The sequence below is a fragment of the Aplysia californica genome, unplaced genomic scaffold, assembly GCF_000002075.1.
Source record: "Aplysia californica isolate F4 #8 unplaced genomic scaffold, AplCal3.0 scaffold00007, whole genome shotgun sequence".
Taxonomy (NCBI): Eukaryota; Metazoa; Mollusca; class Gastropoda; order Aplysiida; family Aplysiidae; genus Aplysia; species Aplysia californica.
Window position 1 is genome coordinate 976,489 of NW_004797277.1, and position 10,909 is coordinate 987,397.

At 37.6% G+C, this 10,909-nt stretch overlaps 1 protein-coding gene across 2 annotated transcripts in view; it reads left to right on the forward strand.

Annotated features, from left to right (window-relative positions):
* The window catches only part of LOC101861697 (neuropeptide Y receptor type 2), a 46,876-nt gene that overhangs the window by 13,720 nt on the left and 22,247 nt on the right, over positions 1-10,909 (forward strand). Inside the window, exons 1-2 of one of the 2 annotated variants that reach the window (XM_035969298.1) lie at positions 904-966; positions 3,746-3,992. In XM_035969298.1, the coding sequence (XP_035825191.1) occupies positions 3,765-3,992 (228 nt within the window). In that variant the 5' untranslated portion in view covers positions 904-966; positions 3,746-3,764. Of the gene's footprint in view, positions 1-903; positions 967-3,745; positions 3,993-10,909 lie in introns of those variants that run through there. The other variant, XM_005089570.3, reaches the window with a different exon arrangement.

Below are 10,909 nucleotides of genomic sequence, written 5' to 3' on the forward strand. Positions count from 1 at the left end.
GGGAGGGAGGGGGAGCCGGAATCTACTCTTGGCCAAAAATAATTTTGACGGACAAAATGAGAAAACTGAAAACAAAGCAGAAAAAAAAATAACTGTCAAATATTGCTTTCTCTGGGTTCGTTTTACTCCGCGTTTTGTATCAGTTTCGACACCGGCAAAATTAATTACTCTTGAAAACTCAATAAGTACGAATTTTTCGAAAACGTTGCAAAGATTGATATTATCGCTAGATGGTAGAAAGTGGGGTGGGAGGGGGAGATTGTACTCGTGTTATTTCTTAACACGTTGACGTTGGTTTTATTAAGGTCGAGCATGAAATGCCAAGTTCGTGCACTGGGAGCTGTCATTGAAGCTGAATGACGACTTGTTCAAGTAGACACTTGAAATAGAAAGAATCTGTCAAGAATGAAATATTGATGTGGACTGTTGCCTGAAAGAAATAAGAATGTGTGGCTGATTGGAACTGAAGTCACGAAGTGATGAAACCTTGGGAAGGAAGACAATGTTGAAATGGGCTGGGAAAGAAAAACCAAAGCGTCTTCGAAATGTATGCAGAGTCTGTTTGTAACCTAGGTTCTCCGTTACTGCTAAAGGTGCTGGGCAGAAAGATACCAGAAGGCGAGGCTTCGAGAGCCTATGTCGTAGGTACCTGAATGATTGCAGAATTCGGTGTTTAGTAAAGGCTTCCAGGGTTAAGAAATCCCCCCCCCCCCTCTCTCACTAAGTTTCTCTCTCTCTCTCTCTCTCTCTCTCTCTCTCTCTCTCTCTCTCTCTCTCACACACACACACACACAAACACGCACACACACACACGCACGCAAACACACACACACACATGTGTACACACACGTAAGCTTAGAATATAGGAGAGGAAATGTTGCTCTCCAGATGGAGATGCCGCGCCCTGAATGATGGAACAGCACGCTCAAGGTCACAAGTCCAGATGGCCAATAGATGCGTTGGAGTGTAAGTTTTGCTTTCTTTCCACCCACGTCCCTTTTTCTTTTCCTTTTTCTACTAGAGCTAACGATTCGCTTTCCAATTTAACCGTTAGTCTTGTGGATGGGCATTGAAATCATTCAAAATCGAAATAAAAAATGTAGATGGTGAATACCCACATAGTGCTGTCTAGTGCGCAGCAGATTATGTTCTGTATATTCGTAGAAAGGAGCTCACCCTACCCCCTCCTTTTTTTCTAAGCGTCTCAGCGAAACCCCACCAACCCCAGTTGTGTTTTGTCAAGCTGACAGGATATCTTAAAATAGCTGGGGTATGAAAGGTATATTTACCCCAATTTGTAAAACGGCGAAGATCTATGTTAATGATGTTCAAATTAAATGTTATTTTAGAAACGAAGGTGAAAATACACCATTACAAATATTTTATATTCATTCTAGGTGGCAGAAACTGCACGGCGTGGGAAGATAAAGCTGTGTGTATGACATAACTTTAAAATGAATTTCGCAATAAAGATATGTGAGAAGGTGTTTTGTGTCACATAGTAAATGTCATTCCATATTTCAAAATACCAACCACATGATCCCTTTTCTTCTTAACAGCCTCGATCTAATCAAGTAATCCGAAGCCTTCGCAACTCAATACCATGGATTTGGATTTTTAAAACTGAAATTAAGTACTTTGAACTCTCAGTTTCACTTTTATCAGCAAAATGAATTTATGGTAAATGCCAAAATTCTTTCTTCAAAATGTCATCGCTGTGTAACAAAGAAATACCAAACGAAAAAAAGACTTTTATTTTCCACTAAAGTCACCTTATCTCCATAAAAAACACTATTAGGTTATTTAGGAGGCGGGGCTTTCCGAGTTTGACGTCCATCTCCGAAAGGACTGAGCCAAATGGGAATTTCGTATAAAGTGCCTACCGACGCCACCTTATCTCCATGACATTTACGAATTTATTATTCTCTGGGTACAAATATAATGTGTATGAATGTAACAATTCCAAGGTTTAAAAGATTCAAAATGCAAAGGTAATATAATACTGCTCGGAATCTGAACACCACACATATCACAAAATATTTGCTTTATGTCGTGGATCTGACATTAGAATTTAAGAGAAAATATCATTAGAGAGCACAGTATGTTATTATGATTATTAGTACCATATTTGTTCATTTGACCACAGTCTCGTTTATTATTTTTTGACAGCCTCTGAGTCTTCAGAATTGTCGAAATGTTATGTTGACGCTCGGCTACGTCTTAGTTGACATTGCATCAGGCGAAAAAAGGGACCATTTAAAGGGCAATAACTCCATCATCTTAGGATCAATTTCAACATAACTTCGACCAAATAAAATTAAATCAGGGAAACGTTATATTTGTCAATATCAAAAATATTATTTAGCATTGTTCGAAAAATATCAAGTTAATAAAATTTAAACCAAATTTAAGTGATGCGCAAAACTTTGCAAATTCTAAAAAAACCAACCTTATTGTTTTATTTCAAATTGTCATTTTAAAATCTGTATTGAAGAACAAATTTATACAAATTTGATATTTCCAAATAAACTCAGGGAGGTGATGGCTCTCAAAAGTTCCAGGTGGTCACAATTTCTCACCATACAAACTTCAATACGTCACTGGAAATTTTGAATAACCCCATGGCATGTTTCTGGGTCGATTCTTTGGCCGTCCCGTTCAACATTGAGTTTAAACTGTCAGACTGCTTGTGGATTATTTCTCTAGACTCTGTCAATTAACCCCAAAGGTAAAACTGAAGAGACCCAAGTTGGAGGGAGTGTGGTGACCATTTATTTGTGAACCTTTGGCTTATGATTATGATGCGTTCCTCAAACGGTTTTTTTTTACCACCCAAAAAGGCCACTCTTGACATGTAGGGTCTGGCCCCGTCCCACTGGAACCAGGCCTCTACAGAATTACACCTTCTCTTCCCCAAACTTGTCCGTAACTCTCTCAGCACGGTGAGATATCCATCTGATGTGACTTTTGTGGTTTTACCGTCCATGTATTGAAAGCAGAATGGGCCGATCACGCCACTGTATCTGAAAGCTTTTAAGAAGTAAAATTGTGCCTTCTACTCAATTTTGGTTGATTTTTTAAAACTATATATTTCTCGAAAGCGTTGAAATGGGTTGTGAAAGAAAGAGAAAGCGCTTTCGATATGTATGAACACAATTGATAAATTTGTCTTCCCCTTAGTTGTATTTTAATTCTTGGAAGTTTTGTTGAAATTAGTACATAGATATGCGAGTTATAGCCATTTAAGTGGGTCCTCTTTTTTTTAGATACACAGTTCTTGTCTTCATCGAGCAATTCATAAACAATATTTTTTTAAATGAGTTTTCGATGGCTTGTATTCAACTAGCTAACTAAAGGTGAAAATATAGGTTAGATATTAAAATAAGAAAATCTCACAATAAATATAAAGTGTTTAAAGAGGTCCTAAATCCACACTACTATCGGATACTTATTTTCATTTAAAAGACATCTTCTCAGACATGATTTAGACCAGTACTTGTCAAACATGTTATAGCCGTCACCTACTTTCGTCTCCCATAAGAGGCTACAATTTCTATACCACTCACCTACATGTCAATGTATCTCCAAGTGGGACATTAAATAATACCAGTCACTTTTCTGATGATCCCCACTGCCCATTAAAATTACCAAATTGCCAACCTATGGGTAATATCAGCCAGGTTGGCAGGCACTGATAGAAACCAACACTCAATAAAAATGTATGTTAATCTGTCGTTACTTTCAGAACTTGAAGGTTGCCAGCCATGACAGCCGAGAGCGATATGGAAAACAGCAGCAGCTCTATACCTGAAGCCATGCTCAACTCATCTCGTCCCCCGGAAGCCATTTTATTCCTAGTCCAGCAGTATACCAGCGAGACTTTCTGGTTCTCCACCTCCACCGTCATCGCTCTCGTTCTCTCCTACTGTGTCGTCATCATCTCCGGACTCATTGGGAATATTTTCGTCATCCTTGTTGTCTACCGAAAGAAGGTTAGGCCTAGTGTTGAAATTGTGTGAATTGCCACCTGTTGTGTCGTGGGTGGTTGGCGGACGGATGTCCTTCGTGTGATTTGCTCCTTCTTTATTACCAAACATAAAAAAATATCGTCCTTACCTCTCTTCCTTCTTTTCATTGTTTGTTACTTTCTTGTAATACCTCTAATCTTCGGAACTTATATCATCGGTTTGTGTTTCCTGGGGTTGTAAAATTCGAACGAAAACAAAACAAAAACCTTTTTTAAAAATTTGCTATGAAAGAAGCGTCTGGGCCTTCTTTGTTTATTACTATGTTTGTTTGTTTGTTTTAGTTTTTTGTTTGTTTGTTTGCTTGTTTGTTTACTTGTTTGTCTGTTTGGATGGTTGGTTGGTTGGTTGTATTTTCTGTGATGGTTGGCTTTGGTTTGCAGTGTGTGTATATGTGTGTGTATGTGTGTGTGCGTGTGTGTGTGCTTGTGTATGTGAGTGTGTTTGTGTGAGTGTGAATGTGTGTTTGTGTGTATGTGACGCAGTGTGTAATGAGTATCTGTATGTCTGTGTCTTTGTGTGTGATTGCGTCCTTAGAATTGAGCTGGTTGAGAGTGAAGTGTGTATGTGTGTTAACATATCCATAGCTTTTTCCCTTCTTTTGACCCTACACGGATGCATATTGTGAGTTCTTAAAAACTAAGAAGCATAGAGGAAAAAAGAGAGCCCGGAGGCAAAAAGATCCTCTGCCCACAGGCAAGAGGTTCTTTGTACAAGGGCGATATTTATTGTGGTATGTTTTAGTTTCATTCTTTTTACTTAAATCTTTTCCATGTTTTTTAAAGCAAGAACACAATTTTTGAAACTTTCGCAACACAAAACGTAAATCAATAAGAGATAAAATGGGAGTGAAAGGAACATAAAAGCGTACTGAATGCCTACAATTTTAAAACGCGCTAAATGTGTTTTGTCTAAAGAGTAAAATGTTTATGAGCTCTCAACGGGCACGCTATGGGTCAAGTTTGTAGAGTTGTAGCTGCGACTCACAATATGTAAAACCATTTTCAATAGATGTACCGCTGTTTTACTTTCAGATTACAAAGAAATAGACAAACGAGAAAGAAAGTGATATTTATTAGCTAAACACTCAATCACACACACACACACACGCACACAAACACACACACACACACACACACACACACACACACACACACACACACACACACACACACACACACACACATCATAATCAGCCATCTATCTTACATTGTATATATATATATATATATATATATATATATATATATATATATATATATGTGTGTGTGTGTGTGTGTGTGTGTGTGTTTGTGTATAAATATATATATATATATATTATATTTATACATAATATATATATATATATATATTTATATTATATATTATACTAGATCTATACATAAATGTATATATATGATATATAATAGGCATATTATACCTGTCCCTGAAGAGAGTAAGAGTGAGTGAGAGAGAGGACAGAGAGAGCGAGAGCAGAGCGAGAGAGAGAGAAAGAGAGAGAGAGAGAGAGAGAGAGAGAGAGAGAGAGAGAGAGAGAGAGAGAGACAGAGAGAGAGACAGAGACAGAAAGAGGCAGAGAGAGAGATATAGATAGACAGACCGACAAAAAGACAGACCAACAGATAGACAGACAGACAGATAGACTGACAAGAAGGGAGGTACACTGTAAGTGTCATCCGTACCTTCTTCTTTTACTCTGGAAATGTATCTACGCCAAAGAGGATGTTTGTGTCAATAAAATGGTCTATGTTGCCCCTCTGAGATCCGTTCTAACCGCAATTGCTAGGGAACTCACAGTATTGTTTCCGCTACAAACTGCCGAGGTAAATCACGATGGTATTGATTTGTCCTATACACACACAAAAAAAACAGTCTCCGCTCTCTCAAGAGATTCTCGGCTGTCATTGTATTACGGTTCCATGGGACAACTGGGATTTTATGATGTTTTTTTCTGGAGATTTGTTTTCCCTGGACCGACGGGTGCCGGGTTGAATTAACCAGATTTATACACTTCACAAAATACGTTCAGTCTGCAAATTTCAAAGCTTCTGTGCTCATGCATTTGGAAAACTGTGTGTGGAGCATGCCCTTTTTAAAAAGTATGAAGCAAGTACTTTGCAAAATAGAATAGAACAATACTTTTAGTGCCCATTGATCTTTAAAAATGTTTGTTATTTAAACCCTGCCTTATGATACAAAAAAGAGTCAATCTATTGATTCTTATAGACAATGGTATATCTTTGAATTGTCTGCATAGTCTCTTGTAGTAATAACAAACAAAGTTGAATATCTCTTTTACACATAATTGTAGCTTTAATCTGTAAGTGTTGGAGTTAAATGTCGTATATTGCTCAAAAGGGAATGCCAAAAACCAGGACTTGGCCGAGTGTCTACTGGATCAAATAAAAGAGAAAGAGGGCAGTCAGACGTTGAAGTAAATGTTGCACTTTAGTATCAGTGGTGAGAAAATGTCCATATTTGTATGACATATTTTAACAAAAAGGAGGCATTTTTCATGGAGCTATGCAGCATGTCTTTATGCCCCCCCCCCCCTTCCCCCTTTCGCTGTCGCACGCAGGAGACCCGACTGCGATTTCTTGATTCTTTAATTGGGCAAAAACGGGGGGGGAGGGCGGGGGGGGGGGGGGGGTATTGAGTATCTCTGTCTTTCCTCTGGGATGATGATATATCCTTCTCAGCTCGAGTCGAAGCCATCCCTTTCCCCTAAATGAATTGAATTGTATAGATGGAGGCGTAAAAACACCTGCATTAAAACAGGCGCACTTCTAACTTAATTGGTATCATGCTAGATTATCTAACCGAGTATTCGGACTTGGAACTTTTAATAAGGAGCTTTCTTAGCTCAAGACCTGTTTGTCTTTATCCTATCGAAAAATGATTTAACATTGGAGATCTTTCCCTTTCAATCAAATTGCAGTGTTTAAAGAGACTTTAAACGTTTACCTTACCTTTCCAAGTTCTGACACAACAGCCATATTGGACTAGTCAGTTTATCTCCCGAAGAAGCACGAAGCTTATTATTCTATACCGAAACAGACGATATTAGGTAAACCAATCAACGAACCTTCTCTCTCTCTCTCTCTCTCTCTCTCTCTCTCTCTCTCTCTCTCTCTCTCTCTCTCTCTCTCTCTCTCTCTATATATATATATATATATATATATATATATATATATATATATATATATATATATATATATCCCTCTCTCTCCTGTTCTGAATGGGTTGATCTCGAGTACATTAGTAACAATTTCTGGCGAGAAAAATTACAGCAAATTGAGCTTTGACTGAAGTAATCTCATTCTTTTATAAACTTATTTTTTCTGACTGTAAATCACTCTTTTCTGAATTGTCTTGTATTTACATGTCTGGCTACTATTCAACGGAAAAGGCTTCGTCGTTTGCTTGTTTTTGTTCGTTTGTTTGTTGTTTGTGATTTTTTGGACAAGAAGAAAAAAATAAGTGGAATAATAATGTTACTACCAGTAGTATAAGCGTATGAGGGAATTACCGATATCTAACTTCCGGTTCTACCAACACAGGAAGCCAACAAAAAACGGAGAGTCTAAAACGGGGTCTCACAGGAATTGGAAGTAAATGGTTCAGAACACGTGGTGAGATCGGCGCTCATCGCTGTCTGTGATAGATCGGGAGAAACCACCAGCCATGGGTCATAGAGGGAACTCGAAATGACAAAATCTAATATCAAGTCAAGACTAAGAAAGCATTTAAACACAGACACCGGAAATTACACATGATCCGTTAAAAGGGCTCGGTTTACCAAACAGAAGTAAAACTAGATCAATGTTTGGAATGTTCTGACGTCATATCCACACTACTTTTAATGGGTTTTGGAGAGAGTAAAAACAACAATCTTGGGCCATTGCGTCTAAAAGCCCCAGTTTCCCAGACGTTTTCCCCCAATTTTGTGTCCCGCCCAAATGGGTTAAAGCCCTGTTGTTTTTTAAATTGACCTTTACTCAAACTATCGAAGGATTCCGTGGCGTCTCTAATGTTTCAGTCTACTATTTCCTGTATGTTTAAAGAACTACTTGGCCGTTTTAACTTGATTTTACAATATCATGCTGATTTAAGACCTTGAATCAGAAAGAGAAACTGTCTACATCATTCTTTCCCTAACAGGACCTCCTCTTTGCACAAGTACAAAGAAACAAGCTTTAATTTTTAGACAATTTAGAGGGAGTGGTCAAGTGTGGAGAAAATAAATACATGCCTTTAAGTCAGTGCTTGCTACACGCTACAAATAAGAGGTTGTTTTTTATAATTTGCTACGAAACGAAACTGGTTTTTGGTCTTTAATGTCTCAATGAAAACAATCGGAATTTGTATTTCATTAAACAATAATTGGGGTATGTCTTATCACGAAAACTAAGAAGTTGATGCTCTAATTGTCTACTTATGTTAACGAAAATCCAGGAGAAGGTGTTATATCCTGAAGAAAAGAAGATGAGGATACATGAACCATAATAATAATATTGTCTACAATAAACAGTCGTTTTATTTCTTCTTTTCTTCTTTGACCGATATCGAGCCTGTGCGTTAGTGGTATTAATACACATTAGATCACTCTGAACGCTGCCCAAAGAGATTACAGATCTGAGTAGAATAAACCGGATGAAAAAAGCAGATACTCTACGCTTATTTTCACTCGCTCTCTCATTTTCTCAAGAAACATTATGAATGTTTTCTATTAGGAATTGTACGCAGTTTTGGAAGGATTCGTTGCCAATCCATTCTGTAAATCAGAATCAGCCTATATTTGTATAAAATGAATCTAACGCACTTTTAACGATAGAATGTTATCATACAGGTGGGAGCTCTGCTTTAACATCTGTCTCCATTAGACACCCGTCAAGTGTGTGAAGAACAACAAAACCTTCCAAAACAAGTAATTGAATGCAACGCTTGGAATCAAGACTAGTGTTGTCCATCCTGCAGTTTGACAAAAAGTAACTGTGCTATCAGCTGGGTCACAAATATTCATAAACATGCTTCTTGATCTGAATCTTTGAGAGCAACAACAAAAATACACCCACAAAAACAAAAACAAAAGATTTAAAACAAACAAACAGCCCAAACCGATTGAGTCTGTTTCTGAATAAACATTTCCCTTAAACTATCGTTTTTTCTAAGTATTTTGTTCACATTTGTTTCTATATTATTTGTAAAAAAATGAATCTAGATGGCATGCACGTTCACAGTGATGTAGCTCAAAACAGGTTCCTTGAACTAATACTTTGTGGTGTCAACTCTATTACTCCAGCATTTCTTTGCATCTGTCCAAAGATATTTTCAGAGCCTCGTGGGCAAGATTATGTGGTCTCTTTTCGAAAAATAGCAACAAATCAAGAAAACGATCCCCGTCTTTTCCAGCATAAACGCGTCACCCAAGAGATGACTCCCGCGTTCCAACATTTTCTTAGCAACAACCCCCCCCCCCCCCCCTTCCAAAAAAAAGAAAAGACAATCCAGTATAGAGAATCAGCTTTAAAAAGGATCAAGGCTGATTCACCAAGGAATTAAACACGGAAACACTAGCTTAGAAATTTCGTTTCCAAGTGTCGCTGAAAAGGCCCCCCTGTTCCCTCCCTCCACACGCACACACAAACTTAAGAAATATAGATATGAAATACTACAAAAACGACAACAATTACATGATTCTTTAGGAGGCAGGCTTCGATTTTGCCTCCCAGGACCAACCGTGGCTAAGATAATTACAACATCCAAGCAGAAAAACCGAGATACTCGATTAAAAAAACCTTGAATTAATCAGAAGTCTTCTACCTAAGAAGGCGACGCGTTTGACTCCTACACCACAGAAATCGATTATTTTTAATAGTACACCCTGGCTATGTTATTTTAAACCCTGGCTTCAACATTTTATGCTTTTCAAAGATTGATCGTGCTTTTCTGATGATTTGCGTTACTTTACGAAATCATGAAATTCAAGATTTGTATATGAGGGTACGTTTGAGCATTCCATAACAGGAGATGCACTCTGATGTCAGTCATCAAACATAAGATGTTAATGTTATACAGAACGCCCGTATAATAGATTTTGTGATCAGTGAGTCACCTAAAAAATGTCTTAATATAGGTTTAGGGATATAAACAACGTTATCTTGGGAGCAAAATGTTAAAACTTGAAGCATTTTCCAGCAGATTGCATATCAAAATATTATCTCCATTGCCCTATTCTTTTTCTTAAGGAAATATCTCAGCATTTAATATTTGCCTTCAGGTACTCAAAAATTAACGAATGCTTCTTTTGTCTAGACAATTGCTATTTAATCACTCTTCCCCAGGAATGGAACATTCCCCTGACGTTTTCCTCGGAGATAGTAATTCAAATAGAGGAAGCTATTATTGGATGTTAGTTTTTTTCTGAAACACCATCTCTTTTCTGTTAATCTTGGTTGTCGTCCTTGAATTTCTTTTTTTTTCCTCAAGGATGGCAATGTGCCACAGGGGCTGAATTTTTTTAACGTTTCAAAAGCCAACTTTTATTATAACAATCGACCCTTAGCCTAATTCCGTTTACCACCACCACCCCCAACCTCCCCACCCGTTGTCTTCCAGACTTTGAGTCTTCTTCTCAAGGGCGATATAAACCCCATGATACCCTCCAGGTACCTGAGGATAATTGGTTATAAACTTTCCTACGAGAAAGCCCCCACTTCTCTGGTTTAGGACGCAAATAGATATTTTCAAACCTGTGAGCTCAGTTCATTAAAAGTTTGACATCAAAGAGGGTAAACACTTCCGACTAGTTCAAGGCCAAAAACAATGTATGGCCATAATTATTATTATTATTATTATTATTATTATTATTATTATTATTATTA